This window comes from Desmodus rotundus, chromosome 2 (assembly GCF_022682495.2).
Source record: "Desmodus rotundus isolate HL8 chromosome 2, HLdesRot8A.1, whole genome shotgun sequence".
Classification (NCBI taxonomy): Eukaryota; Metazoa; Chordata; class Mammalia; order Chiroptera; family Phyllostomidae; genus Desmodus; species Desmodus rotundus.
The window spans coordinates 181,313,757-181,337,590 of NC_071388.1; the positions used below are offsets into that span (position 1 = coordinate 181,313,757).

Genomic DNA, 23,834 nt, shown 5'->3' on the forward strand with positions numbered 1-23,834 from the left:
GTCTCAAGGCAGTGTATGATAATGGTGAAACCAGACTGCTTGGGTTGAAACCAATCTCTTCCATCTACTAACTCCATGACTGGGAAAGTTACTTGACCTCTCTATGCCTTAGTTTACCTATTGATAAAATGGGGTTCATAATAGTGTTGACATAAGAAACCTCCACACCTGTAGAGAATATTTAGAAGAATTTATTTGAGCCCAAACTGATGGCAATTTCTGGGAAGCAAGATCCTAAATGCTCCACAGAATGACAGCTTTGTAGTTTCTTTTATGCACTTAGAATTAAGGAGGGAACATAAGAAGTGTACACTAAGAGAGAAAGCAAGGCTGGGATTGGATAACAAGATAGTTAACAAGATTATGTGCTTTCTTGAGGGTGGTTAGTTTATTTCAAAGATGTGTTCAGCAAGAAGCACAAGAACAACAGACAGGTCCTGTTTAAGGCAAAGATAAACCTTTTGCTTTATGCTTACTTTATGTGCTTTAAGTGTGGCTACCCATTATGACCTCCCCACTTAGGAATTTAAGACTATATCACCCTGTGGAACTCCTTTTTGTCCATAATAATTTCTAGCTCATAGGGTAGTTTTGAGCGAAAAGATTAATATATAAAGTGCTCAGAAGAATGCATGTGTACCTGCTATGTATAAAAGTAGCTAATATTTTTATTAGTGGAATAGAGTATCTTTAACAGACTTCAGAAGTGAGAAAAGCAGTTTTAGAAGAGTAATCAATAGCACTAAATGTTTTTAGAGTCACGTTCGGTGGAGATACCAGATAGTGTGGATTGGTGTTGCAGACGGAGACAGGGTCCAGGATCTTGGTGGTCATGAACAAAGAATTTAACAGCCTACACAGAGTTAAGTGAAGCAAGGGAAATTTATTAAGTACACTTCTCAAGATACGGGAGTGGGCCGCTCTGACCAGAGACTGGCCCCCTTCCACTGAAAGGGTGCAGGCTTTACTGGGTCCCATAATTCTCCTTGATTGCTCACATGGGGAGGAAACTGCAACGCTAATTTAGGATAATGAGGCAACAGTACAACCGAAGCTCTAGTGTGCAGGTGTAGCCCCTTGCCAGGTGTCTCAAGGGGATTCTCAGAAATCAGGATGCTGACTGATGACAGCTGCACTGTCACAGGACTTCGTCATTCCTATTCTATCCCCTGCCTCATTGGGACTCTGGGGGAAAAGGCTTCCCTCTGCTCCTCACATCCATCTCATCTCCCACCAGGCCTCCTGGTTCCTTTTACAGATCAGGCCCTTCACACTCCTGTTGGCTCAGCATGGAAGGGCACAAAGTCTGGACTCAATAAATATTTAATGATTCAGTAAATGAATCTGGTATTATTTTAAGTGGAAATAACAGCTAAATCCCCGGGAATATATGAGGCTGCCAGGTGGGGTGGGCAGTTATGCCCCAGGTCTATAACTTCTTTAGTAAAAGGCTAAGCCAGCCCTATCTACTTTTCTTGTGCATCTAGGCTAACACATATTTGAAATGCCAGATGTAACCCTCTTTCCCAGGCCCCTCAAAAGCGAAACCACCCTCAAGAAAACACATAATCTTGTTAAACCTACGATATTCCAATCCCTGCCTTACTTTCTCACACTTTCACATAACCTTCCTCTCATTCCCTCCTTTATTCCAAATGTATAAAAGAAACTTCAAAACTGTCATTCTCTGGAGCATTTGAGATTTTGTTTCCCAACATATGTTGTCAAGTTTGGCCCACATAAACCCTTATAAAAATTCTTTGTAAGTGTGGGCATTACTTAAGTCAATGCATGTAAGAAAGCATAACCGGGATAAAAGGTACAGAAAAGAGGAGCCAACAAATACAAAACATTGGGAGAGGTAACATGGGCCTTTGGAGCAAAGTTTTAAGGAGATAGGTAACAACACCTTAAATAGCTCAGAGGCCAAGAGGGTGAGTATTGAGAAAATTACTGGATTTGGCAATCATCTCAGGAAGGAACTCTGAGAAAGTGATTTTCCCTGAAGTTGGGAGGAACGGGGGATGAGGGTAGATATTAAGGAAAATCAGTAAACTTATGTAGGCTAATTTACCAAAATATTTGATAAGGAAGAGAAGCAAGATTCAGAGGTGATTTTAGGGACAAACCCCGTTTTGGAGATTTCTCTGGTAGAAGAGTGAGGAAGCAATAGAGGTAAACTAAGGTACAGAGGGAATAAAAATATGAGGCTAGGTCCTGGAGACACTGTGCATTTCTATTTCTGCTGTATTATAACGTCCACAGTGCTTTCCACACGCACTATCTTATCGTCCCCCAGCTCTCTGCTGGATACAGCCTCTCCTCCAGCGGTTCTCAAAATTGAGGTCCCTAGATCAGCAGCATCAGCATGACTAGGAACTACCGTAGTTAGAAACACACATTCTTGAGTCCTACACCAGATCTTCATAATCTCTGAGAGTGAGGCCCAGCAATGTGTTTTTAAATGCCCCCCAGGGGATTTCGATACTCCCCAAGTTCCCACAACTACCGCACTCAGGAGAAAGTGACAAGAGACTACTGCAAGAATTTGTGGCCACAGTCCGATTAGAATTTCTTCCTAAACCATCCAGCTGGATCTTCATCGCTCCTAAGGAGGTAATGCACGACCCCACCTGCCAAGCACCATAGAGCACTGTCGCCCCGTTTTGGACTTAGTCTTAACTAGTTCTACCAGCCCAGCCCGGAGCAGAGACCAGGCCAGGTGGAGGAACCTTAACCAAACTCGGTATCTACCAACTCAAAGACCAAACGGCTACCACCACCCTTGCCCCGCCACGCCCTCTAGCTTCGACTTCCGGCGGAAGACGAGGGAGCCGCTGGGGTTAGGGACTGGGGCGAAGGTCTCCAACTTCCTTGAGACTGTAGAGGGTGATGGGGGACTTTTGTTCTAACCCTTCCTTGTGCTAAGAGGCCGGATAAACGCGCGGGACAGAACGATAGGCTAGTCGAGGATAAGTGTCCGAGAAATCTGTAACTCAATAATGGAATAAAATAAGGCTTGAAATTCCTCCTTCCTCCCTTTTTCTACTTTCCCATCCCGAGCCCCAGGGAAAGGAAAAGGAGGAGGCTCAAGTCCAAGAGAGAGGCGGGGCAGGACACCAGAGGAAGAAATCTCGCGATAGGGGACCGGCGGGGCGGGGGTGGCATCTCTTCCCTCCTCCTCGCGTTAGTTCCGGTCGCAGAGGAGAGACCGCCGCAGTTGTCGCCACATCTGGAATTTCTGGCCCTTTTCTCTTCGCCTTAAATTCGGTGAGGCTTGGCGCCCTCTCGTCCAGAGTGCAGGTTGCGGCCCCTCATCACCGGGTAGAGAGCGAGGGAGGCGGCGGCCCTATGGCGGCCGGGTTTGGATGGGCCCGAGCGGAGGCCGCCGCATGAGGCTGGGCCGGGGCCGGAGCCAGTTTTCCAGGGCCGGGGTCGCCGCCTCATCGCGGAAGCCAAGGGGCGGCGGCTCGGGCCGGAACGTGGACCCTAGGGGTGCGTCGCGGCGCCAGAGGCGGTGACAGTTCCCAAGTCAAGCCCCCCTCCGGCCCTGCCCGGCCTGGGTAACAAAGCCACCGTGGCCTCTGTTGGGTGATGTACGCGTGGGGGGTTCCGGCGGGCGGGGCGGGGGAGCCGCCACCACCACTGCGGCCGCCTCCACCGCAGCTGCTTTCGCTGGAGGGCGGGCGGATGTACGGGGCGGCTGGGCCCCCGGCGCGAAGCGCCTCGGCTCCTGTGGTCCGCTCTTTGCGGCGGACGCCGGCGACGGGGTCTGTAAAGAAGGGGCTGCTGGGGGAGGTGCAGCCCCTGCGGCGCCTCGCCGTGCTGGAGGGGACCCTGGGCGGAGTCGCGGGTTGTTTGTCGTTCCTGCGGGTGGCACGGGGAGGGTGTGAATAGGAAGACACGTGCTCTTGGATTCGTGGGGTGTGGGCCAAAGGAGGCTACGCCCGCTGACAGTTAATTTTGTAGGCGGGGGTGGTGAAGCGGTCGGTGGGGTCACAGGTACGACTTAAGGGGAGGGTCCCTCAAAAGAAGGTATTCATGTTTTGACGGTGTCCCAAAATGCACGATTGACTAGGTGGTAATCTCTGTTAGCCTTCTGTGGTGCTTAGCTAGTGCAGGGTGTTGGCGAATTTGAAGAGGAACGAGGAAGAGACCCAAAAATGTTTATGGTGGGTGATTTGCCACCAATCACTGGCTCTGTAAAGTCACCTAGAGGTGTACTTGACATTACCTCTTTCAAGGGTTTCTGGTAGGACAGGGTTGTCCAACTTCTTGGCGTCTCTGGGCCACACTAGAAGAGTTGTCTTGGGCCACACATGAAATATACAAACACTGACGAAAACTGATGAGCAAAAGAAAAGGTTTTAAGTAAATTTACGATTTTGTTGTTGGGCTACGTTCATAGCCATTCTGGGCCACGAGTTGGACACCTCTGTGATGGAGGGGAAAATGCAAGTTTTGAAATTCTGTTCATGAAAACGAAAGTAATTACTTTTGCCTGCTCAGTTATATTGTCAAGACAGTGTGTTCAGTTGGTTTTGCGTGTGGCTAGAACAAGGTTTGATGCTCTGTTTTTGAAATGAATGTCATGGCACTGATTGTTAAGGCCTTATTTTCTTTTCCTAGGGTGTCTTTTATGAATAATCAAAAGCAGCAAAAGCCAACGCTATCAGGCCAGCGTTTTAAAACCAGAAAAAGAGGTAAATTTATGGTTTAAAAATGTCTCTTCAAACCTCCAGAATAACTTTTATATCTTGGTTCCTTTGGCTGGCAGTTGCTCAGTACTAAAACCTTAAAAGAAAATACCAGAAAGGAACTTGAATTTCTAGCTGATAAACCCTTACTATTTCTAAGTAATTTTATTTGAAAAATAGATGAGCCGAATTTTTAGCGGCAAAATTCATTTAAGCAAATTTTTGCTTGAAGGAAAAGGTTCAGGTGTAAAAAGAGCTCCTAACGGGATCACTGATTTCACCCAAACTTTGTGAAGAGTCCTGAGAGAAAAATCAGACTTGACCCATGGAAGTTAATTATGGGACAGAGTTCACATTGTAATATTTTGGTGTGTTTTTTAATATTTCTCATAGGCTTAGTAAGAAAAGTACTAAAATTATATGGATGACTTCTGTATTTATGGGCACTTAGATGAATTTTGAATTGTGTAGTGAGGCACTACTACTCTAGTGATACAAAGTTAAATGAGATGTGGTCTCAGGTATATTTTGTATCAGGCTTAATATGTTCCCCAAAACTTCTTGGTGTTGCTCAAAAGCACATGTCGACCTTATTTCATATGAGACTTTAAGGAAAAAGAGAATTGGGTCAACTAATAGTTATAAATTGTGTTTTTCTACTCCTACTAGAGATACTTTGAGATGTATATTACAGAATCTTTTGTAATCTCTAATTATAGTTCCCTTGTAGTGGGGAGACCAAAGAGTGATTTGTTTCTAGTCTTTGCAGATTCATTTACATTTAAGCTAGTAGATTTTTCTCAAGAGGAGGAACAGAAGTTGGAAACCAGAGCAGTTTAGCAATAATAGAGAAGAGTCTATATCCTTTAGAATAGGTGGGTTACTGGTATCACCTTTATTTTATTGTTAGCATCAGAAAGAGATGTCGCTTCCCTGCTTCCAGATTGAGCTCACTCATGCCCTCCTAATTCTTGATGATTGGGTCTTGGGTAGGGTGAACAACCATCCTGATTTATCTAGGACCGTATAGAGTTCCCAGGACATAGGCCTTTCAGTGCGAAAAACAAGAAAGTGTTGAGGAAAATAGGGAAGAGTTGGTCATCCTGTGTGAACATTAAGGTAATATCTAACTTAGAGAAATCAAACCCTATTATAGAATCTGTAATAGCAATTCAATGAAAGCTATGTACCCAGGACACTATTGAGTGCTTTCTATCTTATTTATATCATTTAATATTACCAACAACTTTACAAGATAGTTACTACTCTTAAGCACCATTTATAATAGGAAAATTTATGCATAAAGAATGAAACTATTTGCCCAGACAGTTAAATGGTGGTGATCAGGATTTGGATCAGGCATTTTGACTCGAGAGCAGGTGGTCTTAGCTACTAGTCTTGAATTTCTCCAGCCTTCAATTTTCCTTTATAGTGGGAACAAAAAAATGTACCTTCCAAGATTGTTATAAGGACTGAAGCAAAAGATCTACTGCAGTCTCTGTCATATGTTGGATCTTTAATATCAAAGGAGTGGTTTGTTTGTTTTTTTTAAGCATACAAAGTGTTAGGGGCATTTAAAGAAAAGAACAGCTCCAGTGTTTGGACAAAATTTCACTCAGGAATAAAATTTGCCTGAGGTTTGGAGGCTGACCTAAATTTCAGAAAAGCCCAGAGGCAATGGAAGAACATTCCAGATAGAAATTGTCCCCTGGTAGTAGGAACACACTTGTTTGTTCAGCTCATTTAATGAGACTTACGTGAAAAGATCGTGGAAGAATAGCTATACAATTCTGTGCTTAGGCAATCCTGCCTAAAACTAGCGGAGGGGAACTTGCACAGGACGTGTGTTTGGTCTCCTGTTTACTTGCTAGTGTTCCAGGTCTTGGGTAATCTAGCTGTGTTTGTTTTTTCCAGCTATTGAAATAAATGAAATTGTGATGAATGGAATTAACTTATTCAGTGATTATAACTTCATAAGGTGGTGGTTTCTTGGTGTTTTGGGAAGCCTTTTAAAACTAAATTTTTGGGGTTTTCCCCCCAGATGAAAAAGAGAGGTTTGACCCTACTCAGTTTCAAGACTGTATTATTCAAGGCTTAACTGAAACTGGTACTGATTTGGAAGCAGTAGCAAAGTTTCTTGATGCCTCTGGAGCAAAACTTGATTACCGCCGGTATGCAGAAACACTCTTTGACATTCTGGTGGCCGGGGGAATGCTGGGTAAGTAACTGGTTTTATGGGAAGTGTGCTATATGGAGAAGATTGTTAGAATCCAGAATATGAACTATTTGACAAATTAAAATTAATTTCAACCTTTGTTTTTAATATGGCTACTGGAAGATTTGAAAATACATTGTGTGGATTACATATTTCTGCTACACAGTGCTGCTTTACTGTAACTCTACCTTCAGCTCAGGATGTCTTAACAGAATGTACTACTGAGTTATATATCTTCAAATAATGATGGTAATTTCATTTCCATAGCTCTTATAAGGTATTTCAAAGTATTCTATGGCAATATTGTCTTGACCCTCACCGCCAAACTGACAGAATTAGAACTCCATTTGTATATAGTATGCAGAATGGAGGCTCAGAAAGGCTTCAGTGACTTGCATACAGTCAGACAATTGCTCAGTGGTTGGAACTAGGAACTTAACATATATTCTAGTGCCTAGTGAAATGAATTTCTTTCATTGTATTACCAGTTCGTAATAAGAGATATATCTACTTATTCATAATACTATCAATAAGCCTATTTATAAAAATTTTTAAAAACATTTACTAAAGAGATTTTCAAACATATCCTGGAGAGAGTAATGTGATGAACTTTTGATCTGTTACCTAACTTCAGTAATTATTAACAATTTCATCCCCCCTTCCCACATGTTTTAAAGCATATGTCAGACATTTTATCCATAAATACCGAAAATATATCTAAAAGATAAAGTATTTAATCTGTGGATATTTATAGCCAGCCTCTTTGGAAGCTTGAAGGGTGGTTTTCTATATGTAAAATTACACACCAAAACCAACTTTAAACATCTCCACTTGAGTGACAGATTTGGCACTAATGATTAAATGGCTAATGCAGCAAGTTTCATGGAGTTGCTAAAGTGGGTTATTTTATTCCTGTAAATTGTTTCACTTTTTTCAATGTATTGAACCAACCTAGCCATTTCTCTACTGAGAAATTGCTTTCAAATCATCTGTTAGAATTTTAATTTTATTTTATCACAGAAAGTAAGATTGAAATGATTACTAATTTTAAAAGAAGGTCACTGCAAATTTTTTGTAAAATATGCCTTAGCCCCAGGTGGTACATTGGCAGATGACATGATGCGTACAGATGTCTGTGTGTTCGCAGCACAAGAAGACCTAGAGACCATGCAAGCATTTGCTCAGGTAAATAAAAACTTGGCATAATAATTTCAGTTAGCTACTATCCATCTCACTAATGTTTAAGGAAAAGTACTTTCAAGAGGGTGCAGGGAGATTTAAGGAATTTGAATTGAAGGTTTGAGACAATGGTCTTGGTGAAATATGATGAATTAAAAACTTTAAAATGTGTTGAGAAAAACAATTAGAAAAAGATTGAGTTAGGTCTTCCTGTTTGTTCCTCTGGAATTAATCCATTAGAAAAAAGTCAAACTGAAAAGGAAAATCAGTTCCCTGTCATGATTTCCATCATGGAGTTATTCTGCATACAATTTTTCAAAAGGTGAGTGAGTTACAGGCAGATAAGTTTACTGATCAAAATCTTATTTGAAGTTTTCATATATACCAGTAGGTATGTTTGCATTGCAATAAGCAAAGAATTCCAGTGTGTCTAACAGATATTGTTATCGATGTCATTAGGAAGACGTAACTGTATTTCATGATCTTATTCTGTTAGTATTCTACAGATGGGTAAATGACTCACATTTGAGCAATAATTAGTCTTTGCTTTAATACTTGGTGGTAAAAATCTATTGAGAGGTGCTATTAAAGTGTTAACAGCATTGTACTGGTACATTACAGGGTTTGGGAATGGACAGACACTTCCCACACTAGTTTAAACAACCTATAAACATACCTAGTTGAAGGTTCACTTCTTTGCTGTTCTAGAGATACCATTGGAGGGATTTTACTGGCCCTGACCTATATCTTTTTATTAGGAATCTGTACACATGACGTTATCATTAAATTTCTTTACTATTCTTCATAGGTTTTTAACAAGTTAATCAGGCGCTACAAATACCTGGAGAAAGGTTTTGAAGATGAAGTAAAAAAGGTATGAGGAGCAATATGTTGTGTGGAAGACAGTAGGCTGAGGTCAAACGATGGGATGTTCAGCTAATTTTGCCGCAGATTTAAGATAATTTTAAATGTAACTATGTAACTGCCATTTGTACTTGTTAATCACTTCCCTTTTTCACCAGTCCTCATCAGGTAACCATCAGTTCTCTCTATTTATCAGTTTGTTTCTGTTGTTTGTTCGTTTTTATTTTTTTAGATTTCCACATAAAAGTGAAATCATATGGTATTTGTCTTTCTCTGATTGACTTACTTCACTTAGCAAAATAGCCTCTAGGTCACAGGTGGCAAACATAAGGCTCTCGGGTTGAGTCTGGCCCTCCACCTTGTTTTATGTGGCCTGGCATCTTGTTTCTACCTGAGAGCAGCGCTGAGCTCCTTGCCCCTGGTTAAGGAGTAGTTACATTTATACTAAAATCGCATTCAGCCCTTTGAAGGCAACCACAAGGCTGATGTGGCCCCCAGTGGAAATGAGTTTGACACCCCTGCTCTAGGTCTATCCATGTTGTTAGAAGTGGTAAGATCTCATTCCTTTTTTGTGGCAAAGTAATATTTCATTGCATATATGTACCACAGCTTTTTTTAAATCCACTTGTCTATTGATGGGCACTTGGGTTGCTTCCATATCTTGGCTATTGTAAATAATGCTACAGTGAACATGGGAATGTGTATATCTTTTTGAATTAGTGTTTTGGATTTCTTCAGATAAATACCCAGAAGTGGGATTGCTAAGCCGTATGATAGTTCTTTTTTTTTTCTTTTTCTTTTTTTTAATCCTCACTTGAAGGTATGTTTATTGATTTTTAGAGAGAGGGGGAGGGTGGGGAAGAGAGAGAGACATTCAAGTGTGAGAGAAACATTGATCAGTTGCCTCCTGTATGCGCTGCAACCAGGAATCAAACCTGCAACCTTTTGGTGTGTGGGATGTTGCTCCAACAGAGCCACCCAGACAGGGCTGGTAGGGGTTTTTTTTTGTACTTTTAGTTTTTTGAGGGGCCTCCATACTGTTTGAGATTATTTTATTTTTTAATTTTATTTATTGATTGAGGGGGGGGCATTCATTTGTTTTTCCGCATTGGTTGATTTTTATATGTGCCCTGACTGCGGATTGAGGCCACAACCTTGGTGTATCAGGTTGATGCTCTAACCAACTGAGCTACCTGGCCAGGGTTTTTGAGATAATTGTAGATATTTAGGTAGGCTGTCTCTGAAATGTAGTTTGGGGGTAAATCACTTAGTTTAATTTGCTGTATATTGTTCCTTAGCCCTGTGTCGAAACAAATGGCAAAAGCCTAAAATTCAAAGTGGGGTTTGTTCAGAAGGTTAGAGGGTAGAGGACCAGAGCTAAACACATTGAAAAAGAAATTTAGCATACTTGCTCTTTGAGTCTTAGGTGTACTGTATAAGGTGCATAGAAAATCTGGTAATGCTTTTAGTAACATTTGTAGGGTATCAGACACATTAATTGTTAACTCATTTACTATTTACAAAAACCCTGTGAAGCAAGTTTTATCAGCATTTTACATAGGAGAAAACTGAGGTGCAGAACTTAACTTGTGTAATATCACTCACTTAATGAGTAGCATAACTGAGGCAGAAACTTGGGTGGTACTCTAGAGCCCATACTTGTAACCAATATAGTATGCTTTATTGCTTCTCTTTATATAATACAATTGCTCTTTTAACCCATAACTATTTCCTTTTGTAGCTGCTGCTGTTCTTAAAGGGTTTTTCGGAGTCGGAGAGGAACAAGCTGGCCATGTTGACTGGTGTTCTTCTGGCTAATGGAACACTTAATGCATCCATTCTTAATAGCCTTTATAATGAGAATTTGGTTAAAGAAGGTAATTAACATTTAGTAAAGGATAGTCTTTAGTTGTCTGAGGGTAGGATAGATAAGAGCATGAAAGATGACCTGATACAGGATATAATTTCTCTAGGTTTGACCTTTGTAATAGTGTTTTTAACTATCCTTAAATTTAATAGGTTCATTTAAATTCATTAGACATTTATTGTATACTTTGGGCATCCAGAGTTAATGGCTTGCTTTAGGCAGACAGCAAGTATCCAGGGTCCAGATGCAAAGTAATTATAAAGTAAAAAAAAATCAATTCTGTGGTAACCCAGAAGATGAATTCCAATTGGGAGACTTTGAAATTTGTTTAACAGAGGAAGTGCCATTGGGGAAAATGTCAAGCTGAAAAGGAAAATGAGTCCCTTATATTGATTTCCATAGTTAAATTTTTCTTTAGAATAATAAAAGGCTGACTTTCTTATTTTACTAAGAGTACTGAGTATGTAATGTGCATTATTTTAATTCTCACAACAACCCTGTCAAGTGTAAGAACTGTTACATTCATTTTATACATTAGAAAACATTGACTAAGAATACATAACCAGCAAATGGTAGAGTAGAGAAATTGGAGTTAAATGGTAAGCAATAGCAGAAGGAAGTCCAGGGGGAAGTGTGGGGATAAAGGGAGTAATCCTGTGTAGTTGAACTATGGAGGGAGGAAATGGAGAGGTGCAGTGGTTGAATCCAGGATGGAACTTCTGTTAAGTGTGCTCTTTTCTTCTACAGGGGTTTCAGCAGCTTTTGCTGTAAAGCTCTTTAAATCATGGATAAATGAAAAAGATATCAATGCAGTAGCTGCAAGTCTTCGGAAAGTCAGCATGGATAACAGGCTGATGGTTTGTAACTTCTTTCATTTTTTTCCCATTCTTACTAGGAAAGTGCAAGAAGGGAACTTTGTCATTTTTAACCTGTGAAGAAAAGAGAAGTTTTTCTTAATCTGATTTAAAGGTCATTTACTTACATTAAATTCTCCTCTCAGGAACTTTTTCCTGCCAATAAACAAAGTGTTGAACACTTCACGAAGTACTTCACTGAGGCGGGCTTAAAAGAGCTTTCAGAATATGTTCGGAATCAGCAAACCATTGGAGCTCGTAAGGAACTCCAGAAAGAACTTCAAGAACAGATGTCTCGTGGTGATCCATTTAAGGATGTAAGATATTTTTGTTTAAACTGTCATCATATGGCCAAGTTTCTGGCAAAGAAAAAATTTTAAGTATTTCACCAGAGTGGGCTTTAATAGCTGTAGAATATTATGCCAGGGCTTTGCCTCAGTCTTTTTCATCTTTAGCGCTTTATTGGTGCCCAGAAATTTTCATACTTGGGGATTTTGTAGGGTGTAAGCTAGTGGACAGGCCTGTTTCTATCTCAGTCCTTTCCTAGCCAGTTTGCCTATGTGTAAACTAAGTTTTGAACTAGAGATTCACCCCTTCCAGTTCTAAAAGCTCATTGATTGTATGTGGTACACATGTGGTTGTTGCTGCTTGCATGGAAAGGTCTTTTTATGCTTTTGTATAAGTTGTAAGTTTGATGTACAGAGTACGTACATACATAACATACATACATACGATTTCTGGTAACTAAATTTGGATTCTTTTGCAGATAATTTTGTATGTCAAGGAGGAGATGAAAAAAAACAACATCCCAGAACCCGTTGTCATTGGAATAGTGTGGTCCAGTGTAATGAGCACTGTGGAATGGAACAAAAAAGAGGAGCTTGTAGCAGAGCAAGCCATCAAGCACTTGAAGGTATTAGATCTGTTTCTTAATCAAACATTCTGCTTCCACGTTGGGAAAAGTAAACCATTACTATGCTTTTTTCTAAGAGCATTTATTGCATCTGTGGTTCCTGGGGATAATTCACCAGTAAATAGACAAACGACATATTAATTATTGATACAACCTTTTTAAAAGTCTGAGTTGGGCTTTGTTTGGTTCACAGGTTAAAAACGAATACTTGCTGGAAAGTAGTTTAAGCCTGCAATTGGTGTTTGTTTTTGGGGAAATATTGGCAAATAGAAGCGTTTTCTTCTTTTTCCTCTAAAATATTAAACATTGTTTTGACAGTTATCTGGAATTCTTGATGCAATTGCTTATTTGATCTAGATGCTTAGCAGATTTTTCTGCTTCACTACTTTTTTATTTCCACTAGATAGAATATAATTCACAGTGGTTGTAAAAGATGAGTTATGTTCTATATTTCAGAAATTTTATAATGGACAGCCAGCAGAATGAATAACTAAATCTTTTCTCCCTTCCCTTCAAAAGCAATACAGCCCTCTCCTTGCTGCCTTTACTACTCAAGGTCAGTCTGAGCTGACTCTGTTACTGAAGATTCAGGAGTATTGCTACGATAACATTCATTTCATGAAAGCCTTCCAGAAAATAGTGGTGCTTTTTTACAAAGGTAATTAAAAACTTCAATTTTGTGAATACAAAATTCTAAAGAGTAGTTGTCTGAATACCAGCTCCCTAAAATATTTAACTCTAATCACAGAATTGAATTGTCTGCCATTGAATTGGGTGCTTGTTTTTTTAAAGTAAGAATGGGACCCTGGCCAGGTAGCTCAGTTGGATGGAGTGTTGTCCTAATGTGGCAAGGTTTGGAGTTTGATCCCCATTATGTTTCTTTCTCTCCCTTCCTCTGTCAGTCTAAAATCAGTATAATAAAAATTTTAAAAAGAAAGAATTGGGTATGAACTCCAAGTAGTCCATGCTTCAGTGATTATCAGCTTGTGATTAGGTTTATTAAAAGTATGTGTGCCCCTACTTTCTGCCACTTAGATTATTTAGAAATAAATCCTAGAAATAATGATTTAATTCTTAATTTTTCCAATATGGATCTGTGAAGTACATGGACATTTTCTTTTCTTTTTTAAATAAAGCACAGTACTGTTTTCATACCTAAAAACAAATCAGCCCTGACTGATGCGGCTCACTGGTTAGGCGTCCCACAAATCCAAATGGAAAGGTTGCTGATTGGATTCCTGGTCAGAGCACACACCTAGGTGGCAGGTTCAGTCCCTAGTCTCTCCACTGTTTGGGGCATGTGCAGGAGGCAGCTGATCGATGTTTCTCTTTCTTCCTCCCTTCCTCCCTAAATACATATATATTTTTTAATTAACAAATTATCTAACAAATATCCCTGATCATTTCTCAACCTTGGTACTACTGATATTTTGGCCCAAGTAACTATGGGGGGTTTTTTAGATTTTATTTATTTTTTAGAAGAGAAGGGAGGGAGAAGGAGAGAAATGTCAATGTGTGGTTGCCTCTCAAGTAATCCCTACTTGGGGACCTGGCCTGAAACCCACATGTGTCCTGACAACTGAACCAGCGACCTTTCAGTTCACGGGCCAAAGCTCAGCCCACTGAGCCACACCAGCCAGGGCTCAAAATAACTCTTGTAGGTCACTATCCTGTACATTGAAGAGTGTTTAAAAGCATCCCTGGCATCTGCTCGATAGATGCTATATCAGTAGTTCTCCCCAGTGTAACTCAATGTCTCTAAACATTGTCAAATGCCCCTGAGGGGTGAAATTGCCCTCAGTTGAGAGAATCACTGGTTTAATAAATTTTTTTTCCTAGTAGCAGGTTCATACTTGGGCAACAATAAGTTTTTTTTTAACTATCAGACTCTCGTTTTATATTTCTTAAAAATTTGTTGAAGAAAGCAATTAGAGAATGTTTGAGTACAGACACCCCCCCCCCCCCCCCCGTAAGATTTTTGTTGCCATGCAGGCATTTGCACCTTCGGTGGGTTCTAACTGTGTGTGGTCAGAGAAGTGTATGAAAACTACCTGAATGTGATGATCACTCTCTTCTTTATAGCTGAAGTCCTGAGTGAGGAGCCCATTCTGAAGTGGTATAAAGATGCACATGTTGCAAAGGGGAAAAGTGTCTTCCTTGAACAGATGAAAAAGTTTGTGGAGTGGCTCAAAAATGCTGAAGAAGGTAAGTCTTTCATGCAATTAGTTTGGTAAAGCCAGAGAACCGGTTTTAGTTGGCCAACCATAGAATGTGTCCACACATGCTGCCTTCTTTGATTCAGATGCCATTTTGTACCTAGAGTACAGATTTTTGTAAATTTATTTACTTTAAGGCAGGTGAGGAAAACTAGATTTTGATTACCGAACTATTTTGGCGGTCATAATACTAAACATTCTTTGGAGAAAATTTGAAAATTCTGAGAATATCTAATATTTATGAATTTTGAGACTTACAAATGAATACTTTTGAATATGCCTGTATTTTAAGTAGGACATTAATAAGATCCCTTAATTATAATAAAAAGCTTCCCAATTATAAATGGGAACTTCTGTTTTCTGATACCATATGATGCTTGACTACATTTTCCCCCTTTTCTAGAATCTGAGTCTGAAGCTGAAGAAGGTGACTGAATTTTGAAACTACACCCTCAGTAAAGCAAACAGGAGTTGTAGATAAAATGTCATGTCTCATGTGTCCTGGTTCTTACATCTTCCTACCTCCCTATATCAAGCATGATATAAGGGCTTTCATAGCAAATTTTATTTTAACTGTTTCTATGGTTACTGGAAATGTTGGGTTTAGTTTCAAAAACCATGTTGTAAGTAGCTACAGGAGCTATAGATTCGAATCTAATGTTGCATTAGTCTTTTCAGTTATCTTCTACCTCCTGTATTTTCTACTGTAATAATGTAATTTAAGGCCTTCCACAATGAACAGTTCACTTTTTTCCTGGGTTTTCTATATAAAGTTTTCAAGATATGATTTGGTTAAAAATAATTTGTTATAAAAATTCTGTTTGCAAATTAAACTGTAAAAGTATCCAAAGTCTCAAAAAGCAATGATTTGTGTGATAATTTGGTATGCCCAAAGCCCTCCTCATCCAGGAAAACCTCATATACAGCAATTGAATTCATTAACATGACTCTTGAGTATTTGGGCCATTGTTTCCATGTTAATATTTTCTTAATTTTTAACCCTGTATGTCTTGAGCTCAGTTGTTTGTTCTCTGGTTTCCGTTCCTTAGTGGAGCCATGGAGAACAAGCTTGAAAGTGAGGTCTTTGGGAAAAATTGTACTTGGCAGAGGTGGTGGGAAGAAGGAAGTTGAGCTTTTCCCATTGAAAAATTTCTGCATTCAGTTTGTATCTTTCCAGGCAAAACAAATGGGTATTCTTTTCATACCATTTTCAACTGTACCTTAGAAAAGTCTTGTCATTTAACAAAGTTAACACTTGTCATATACTTAGATTGGTAAGAAAGGACTCATGGAATAGTGTGAGTAAAGGAAATGCCTTTACCCTAGTTGCCTTTTATTTTTAATTGCCATGAGCCAACTCTCTCTTCTATACAATTGATTCATTTATTTTAATGGCTGCCTTTTAATTTTCGTCTTGTCTTGCTGTCATCCATCTATATATGTAGTCAGTAGAAAACAAAATATGACCACACCTTTTGGTGGAAAGACTTTATCTTACACATGAAGATTTTGGAAGTTTTGGTTGTTGAAATAAACTAGATTGGAATAATGCCACCAGAGAATGGGTGGAAATTGCCCCTTTCAGAGGTGCCATTTTTATGAGCCAAGAATTTGGTGTTTAACAGTTCATCTGGAGGGAATAATGTGTAGTATAATTTGAAATAAAGTTGTATAGTAACCTTAAGAGGAGCATTATTACTGATATCATTGTGAATGGGGTGAAATTGTTAAATGAATAACTTTGATCAAGTTTTCATGCACAGGCAAAATGTATACACTAGGTTTCTACGTAGTGATCTGCTTTTACTTTGTAATTTGTAGTCCTCAAAAGACTTTTTTAAAAAAAATAAAGTCCATCCTTATACTTAGGTTATGTAGGTCAGTCTTCTTTATTTTTTTTGTAAATTCCTTGTTAATGTCCAGTAGTAAATGTATATTATACATTCAGGTGTCTCTACTATGTAAGCATTAAATAATTGCTCTCTTTGTCCTTATAGCTTCCAAACTGTAAACACCTACACAGAATTCTGATGTAGTGGAAACTACATAACATTTCTACAACCGAATCATTGCATGTTACTGCTGTTCAAAGTGTACTCTGTTCTATTATATACTGTGTATAGTGAAAGAATGTGTAGTCTTCCAGAACTACATTATGATCTTTGTCTGATCATAGTTTTTTTCTTCATAATGATAAAGTAGTGTTAACTTACTACAATATTATAATAAATGAATATCACCTGTGACAGTATAAAAGAAAGGAAATGCTTTCTGAAAAGACGGCAGATTTTCATTTTGAATTTTAAGTAGTAGTTTTGGGACTCAGCTGCCAATGCCAACTTATGGCCTCAAATATGTAATTCTTAATATAGATGTTAAAATTGTACTTGTATGGTTGGATAAATGTTGATTTTCCTAACTTGGTGTCGGTTTCAGAGGATAAATCTCTTAGATACCATAATTAAATGTGTATTTAGAGCTGATCATAGTTTCTTAATCTTAATTATTCTTGAATACTGTCCTAAAGATATTTATTATGTTGTTAAGAAAACTCCAAATACCAAAAATACCAGAGGATGTTTTGACACAGCATAATGATGGTGGTGAGAGGAAATGCATGTGACTGGGAGATTGGCTTCTAATTCAGTGTTTCTCCAAGGTCATTATCACCCTCCCCCAGGAAGCCTTTTTAGACTTTTCTAATAGCACCCCAATAAATTTTACTATAGATAAGCTATATGTGTATTGTATCTGTTTTATGTATTAAAAAGAGTAAGGGCTTTTTTGGGTCCCATTTGGGGGTGATATCACCCCCACTGATGATGCATGACCTGGCATGTATTTTTTTTTTTTTTTAAGAGGAGTGGACATAGAGATACACATTTGCATTGGCAGACATATCTTCATGCAGATCCATATCCTAAAGCACTATTTTTTTTTCTCCCAGGGTCACTAGAAAATAGAGAATGTTTGTTTTCTGCCAGTCACCCATCTTTTAACAGTTAATGCTTTATACCCAGCCCACCATAGGCATCAGACAAGTAATTTCCCATTCATTCTGGAGGGCTTAAGAGATTCTTAACTTGATTGTAAATGTAACAGAGGCATTTGGGTTTCTTCTAATCTGTAAAAATCAATTAAAACTCTAGATGAGTGATTTACTTAAAGTTGGGCAAAACACTTTGATAAATGGTATGGAAATTTTACTGATGCAGCTGCTGTCATACTCAGTTAGGTTGCTTGCAGAAACGCAAAACTATTGGGCTTTGTAAGAGGGGCCAAAGTTTTAGTGTGCGTTGTTGCTTACTAAATTACCTTTGTAAAGATTTTCCTCAGATGCTATTTACAGGTGCCATGTAAAGTAGGTTAATAAGCATTTCTGTGAGAATTCTGGTAAATGCCTTGCCATGATTTTTCATAGATATATTTGTCCTCAAGTATGTAAAGTCTACCTATTCACTAGCCTGCTGAGGCCTAGAGGTTTAAAATAGAGTTTTCAGTAGGCTTTAAGTGGAATCTGGAAGATGTAGTCAGTACTTTTGACTTCAAAATAATTTATAATTGGCTTTGGTCTAAAAAACTTGAATTGCAGTGAATTTGTACTTAAACATAATCCTATGCATAACTGTATGATACTTGGTGTGGATCAGAAAGGCTTCCCAGCTCCCTTTCCCCTCCATAATTTCCCCCCCTATTTAACTGTAGTCAACTAGCAGCTATAAATTCAATTACTTTAATTTTCCAGTGCACTTACAATCCTTTTATCCTGATTCTAGGGTTACAGTCAGACCTCTGGGTGAATTGAAAAAAAAAGGTTGAGTTTACAAGTACACTCAGTCACTGTCGATTTAATAACTCAGTAAGAACCTTGGTTAAATTAAAAGCTCAATTGTTTGTGCTTACTATAGTGCCCTAGAGGAGACAGTGGTTTAAAAAAAAAATCCACTGAATCCTTTTCTTTGCAGATTTTATCCGGACAGACCAATATCTCATCAAATTGATATTAGAAGATTTATTGTTGTGTTAGTGCAGCTTTGGGAACTATGTATTATGAATGAGCTTGGGGTGCTACAGAGTTATGAAATAATTGAGCTCTACCATTCCAGCGAATTTCCAGTCAGTATAACCAATTTAAAATATCTAAGGAAGAAAATTCTTGAATTTTTTTAAAGCTGAAATCCTTAAGGCTGTGCTTTAAAGTTAACTTTAAGGGTAAACCTATTGGGGGAATAAGTAACTCATTTATAGACTGAAGCCTCTATTCAAAAAAGATGTTCTACATTGTCTGGTATCCTAATAAAATACTTTCTCTGTAAATACACCTCATTTTCATTCTAGGTAGAGGTAAGGATCTTGGCATAGCAAACACTTGAATGGAGAAAACTGGATAGCTGGTGATCCAGGTAGTTCTTGGCACTCTGAACGAACTCAAGTACAGACATGCGTACCAGTAATTATGTTGCTGCATCGTTTCTATTTAACTGAAACTTGCTTCTTGTCTGTACTTTTGAGGTTGAATAAAATTTCATGAGACTCCTTGTCAATGTACAGAGAAAAGCAGTAACTGTTGGCATTGGTGGTTGTATGCGAATAATCGTTAAGTGCTCCAAGTGGGTTAAGGCTAAGTCCTTGTCCATTTTGCCTGGGTGTTTTAAATGCCGTCAAAGGGCCTGTCTCTCCAGAAATTTTTTTTCTCCTGACCAATTTTGCTTTTGTGTGGCTCACATGTACTTCAGACACGTGTAAATATGCAAAAACACTTCAAAAACATGTACACATAAGCAAATATGTACATGTTTTTAGAAAATGCCAGTGTTTCACTTAATAAAATAGTAACACCATCTATCCTCTCCAGAAAGCTTCATGTCGCTTCTCTTTAAGCCCTCATGTATCATCAGGTCCTGGCCATTCCAAGTCTAACATAACTTCTCCCCTACTACTACCCTAGTTCAGGCCACCAGCAGGATTAGCTTGAGTAGTCTCAAGTGCAAGTAAAATTCAACAGAATGCCAGTCGGTATGTTAATGGAATACAGACACCCTGTAGTCAATGTCCAGTTACATGGAAAGCTTTTTTAAAAAAAAATTGACCCCTGGCCACAAAGCTCATTTGCTTGGGTCGTCCCAATACGTAAAGTTTGCGGGTTTGATTCCCCAGTCAAGGCACATATGAGAATCAACCAGTGAATGAATAAGTAGAGCAAGCTGATATTCCTCCTTCCCTAAAGTGAGTAAAAATTTTTTAAAATTTGAAAAAGAAAAAGTAAACTCATTGAGCCATCACCCAGTTTCAACTGTTAACCTCACCACCAATTACTTTTTCTACATCCGCTCCTGTCCCCAATCCCTCTTGGAATTTTTTGAAACAAAACCAAAATATTGGAACTTCTGGGAACCCTTCTCTGTGACTTGAAAAGGAGGCAGTTCTCTGGACAACAGTGGTGATTGCTGGGGGAAAGGGGGTATAATAGGACTAAACGGTAATGGGAAAAAAATACAATAAAGATAAGATTTAAAGAAAGAAATGGAGGAAATTCTCTTCTATCGGGACCAGGGACTTCAGGCAACTATTCTTACATGGTAACTTCTAGTGACTCTCGTGCTAAACGAAATCCACTCTTCGGTGATCTGCAAAGCCTGTGATCTGGACCCTGGCTGTCTCAAACCTCATCTAATAGTCTCCAACACCCATTCATCTTCAACCACACTGGTTTCCTTGCTGTTCGTTGAACATAATTGATACTTTTGCCTCAGGGGCAGTTGTTTCCTTTCTGCCTGCACAATCTCCTGGGTTTTCTACATGGATTTCCCCCTAAGAACTCTGCTCCCCACAAAAGTCATCCCTTCAACAAATGCTGAGCGCCTTCTATCTGCCTGACATTGTTACAGGCTTATAGCATATGCAAGGAACAAAATCTGTCAAGAGAACTTCCTTTCAGAGTTGTGTAAAAATAAAGTTCCTGTAGAAAAAAGCAAAAAGGGCATATGAACAGTTTTCACAACAGAGACTGGCAATTTTAAGGTAGTCAGGAAATGCTGAAATGAACAAACACCTGAAGGAGGAGAAAGTGAGATGATAATCAAGGACAGTACTTGGTATAGGAATAAGGCCAGTGAGGCCGTAGCACTGCTTTAGAGGAGAAAGTTAGCTGATAAGGTGTTCAGAAAGGTAAGAGTGGCCCAGCAAATATGAAAGTGGTTGTAAGGACTTAGGTTAAACTGATACCGAAGCCTTTGGAGGATTTTGAGATGAGGAACGTAATACTTAGTGTAATACACAGGTGGCAAACGCAAGGCCTGCGGGCTGAATCCAGCCCTCCACCTTGTGTTATCCAGCCCAGCACCTTGTTTCTACCCGGCAGCAGCGCTGAGCTCTTGCTTAACTGTTGAGGAGTAGTTACATTTACACAGTCCTAAAATTACATTCGGCCCTTTGAAGGCAACCGAGAGGCTGATGCGGCCCCTGGTGAAAATGAGTGTGACAACCCTGATGTAATAGATTCACTCTGGCTTCTGTCAATAGACGGGGTAGGTAGGGTGGGTTACTGATTCCATTGATGGTCTAAATTCTCTACCCTTGCCTTTGCAGACACCTTTTGCCATGTAACCTTGTAATACCCTCCCATGTAGATTCTGGGTCACAAGATGACTCCAACCAATGGGGATATTGGCAGATTGGCTCTGGAATACTTCAGTTCCTGAGGCAGAAAAGCCCCTTTTAAATCTAAGAAAATAGGCCCCTAAAGTTTGTATCATACAATCTAATGCCTTTCATTTTCAAGCAAACATGTAACCAATTCATTTTTGACTCTCAGGTCTTAGGCTAGGAATTACTACAAGTGAATATCCATATCAGCATCTTCAATGGCAAAATCTACATATCTCAAAATTTAGGGTTATAGTATAGTACAGAATTTAAGGCTCTTCTCAAAAAAACTCAGAGAAATCTGCACAGGGAACTTTGATCGAACTTTTGAGTGTGAAGTAAATTAGTCTTAAGGCTACTGCATGGAACCAAAGAAACATGCAAAATATCAGACATAGGTACCACTTCTCCCCAGAACAAATAGCTTATTGTAATTCTAGGTCACTATTCTAATTTTTTTTAATTTTAATTCTCACCGGAGGATATGATGACTCTAGAGAGAGAGTAAAGGAGAGAGAGAAAAACCAATCAGTCAGGGGGATCAAACCTGCAACCTAGGTATGTGCCCTGACCAGTAATTGAACCTTCAAACTTTTGGTGTACATACAGGACAATGCTCCAACCAACTGAGCCTTCCAGCCAATGCCCAATTGTTTTTCATGTATTAGCCTAATTTATAACTGAGGCAAATACTGTATCTTCCTTAGTTTTATAAATCACACAGGCAAGCACAGAGATTTAGTGACATTCCAAGGTCATGCAGCTTAAGGGCTATATTTGAATCCAGGCCATCTGGCTCTGAAGTTGGGATCTTTATTTTGGCAACATGGAAGAATTTATAATCTCTCAGCCTTTACTGTATTTTTAGAATTCTAATAAAAAAATCCTCTTTTCAACAAATGGCTTGGGAACAACTAAACATTCACATGCAAAACAATCTAGACAGACTTTACATTCTTCACAAATATTAACTCAAAAAACGGATTAGACTTAAATGTAAAACACAAAACTAACTACCAGAACATTAGAAAACTAGATGATCCTGGGTGACTTTATAGGTAACACCACCAAAGGTGGCATCTATGAAAAAAATGATAGCCCTGGCTGGTGTGGTTCAGTGGATTGAGCACCGGCCTGCAAACCAAAGGGTCGCTGGTTCAATTCCCAGTCAGGGCACATGCCTGGGTTGCAGGCCAGGTCCCCAATCCGGGTCACATGAGAGGCAACCATACATTGATGTTTCTCTCCCTCTCTTTCTCCCTCCATTCCCCTTTGTGTAAAAATAAATAAAATCTTTAAAAAAATGATAAACCTAAAAAGTTAACTTCAGAAGGCAAAAAGAATACAAGCCACAGACTGGGAGAAAATACTTGTAAAAGAAACCTGAAAAAGGACTGTTAACCAAAATATACAAAAATTCTCAGAAGTCAACAGTAAGAAACCTGGTGAAATTGGAAACTCATGTTCATACAAAAACCTGCATATGGATGTTTATAGCAGCTTTATTCTGAATTGTCAAAACTTGTCCTTCAGTAGGTGAATGAACTGTGGTACCCTAAGACAATAGAATATTGATTCAGCACTGAAGTGCCCTGGCTGGTGTGGCTCAGTGGATTGAGTTACCACCCTGGAAACAGAAAAGTCGCTGGTTTGATTCCCAGTCAGGGCACATGCATGGGTGGTAGGCCAGGTTCCCAGTTGGAGGAGTGAGAGGCAACCAGTCAATGTACATAGACTTTTCTCCCCCTCTCTACCCCCCTTCTTATTTCTTTAAAAACAACAAATAAAAAATAATAGAATGAGCTATAAGAAGACATGGAGGAACTTTAAATGCAAATTACTTAAGTCAGATATTTTCAATTTTTTTCATCTCATGGCACACAAACTACTAAAATTCTGTGGCACACCAAAAAATACTTTTTGTTGATCTGACAAATAAACCTAATTATAATTCATTCACAGTGGACAGCTATTCTCATTAGCTGTCATTTTGTTTTATTTGGCAATCTAAGGGAAAAGGGGTCCGTGCCCCTAAGTAGGTATCACGTTTTAAAAATTCTTGCAAGCACCGCTCTAAGAGCATTTGTCCCAATACACCAACCAAGGTTGCAGGTTTGATTCCTGGTCAAGGCACCTACAAGAACCAATGAATCAATGAATGTGTAAGTGAAACAAATTGATCGCCTCTCCTTCCCCCTACAAAAAATAAAAAATCTTTCAGCATTCATGCCAGTTGAAAAATTACTGCTTTAAGTGAATCCCATCTGAAAAGGGTATGTAGCCCTGGCTGGTGTGGCTCAATTGGTTGGAGTGTCCATCCCATAGACAAGAGTTGTGGTTCGATTCCCTGTTGGAGCACATACAAGAAGGCAACTATTAAATGT

At 39.2% G+C, this 23,834-nt stretch overlaps 1 protein-coding gene across 4 annotated transcripts; it reads left to right on the forward strand.

Annotated features, from left to right (window-relative positions):
• The first annotated feature begins 2,911 nt into the window (after positions 1-2,911).
• BZW1 (basic leucine zipper and W2 domains 1) lies at positions 2,912-17,538 on the forward strand. Of its 4 annotated transcripts, none has more exons than XM_024563864.4 (12): positions 2,912-3,270; positions 4,630-4,703; positions 6,739-6,915; positions 8,003-8,097; positions 8,900-8,965; positions 10,697-10,832; positions 11,570-11,679; positions 11,823-11,993; positions 12,443-12,589; positions 13,109-13,247; positions 14,672-14,794; positions 15,209-17,538. In XM_024563864.4, the coding sequence occupies exons 2-12, from the start codon at positions 4,640-4,642 to the stop codon at positions 15,238-15,240; spliced, it is 1,260 nt and encodes a 419-aa protein (XP_024419632.2). In that variant the 5' UTR covers positions 2,912-3,270; positions 4,630-4,639; the 3' UTR covers positions 15,241-17,538. The 4 variants fall into 4 exon arrangements, with proteins under 4 accessions (XP_024419632.2, XP_045054132.2, XP_053774907.1 ...); XM_045198197.3 differs by lacking the exon at positions 2,912-3,270 and adding an exon at positions 3,354-3,563; XM_053918932.2 differs by lacking the exon at positions 2,912-3,270 and adding an exon at positions 3,578-3,596.
• The last annotated feature ends 6,296 nt before the right edge of the window (positions 17,539-23,834 follow it).

Bases quoted from the DNA above. Each gene is read 5' to 3' on its own strand.
- BZW1 (XM_053918931.2), top strand. From the start codon at position 3,691: ATGTACGGGGCGGCTGGGCCCCCGGCGCGAAGCGCCTCGGCTCCTGTG. The intron at 6,916-8,002 runs GTAAGTAACTGG...AATATGCCTTAG, and splicing joins GGTGGCCGGGGGAATGCTGG to CCCCAGGTGGTACATTGGCA. The intron at 11,994-12,442 runs GTAAGATATTTT...ATTCTTTTGCAG, and splicing joins GTGGTGATCCATTTAAGGAT to ATAATTTTGTATGTCAAGGA.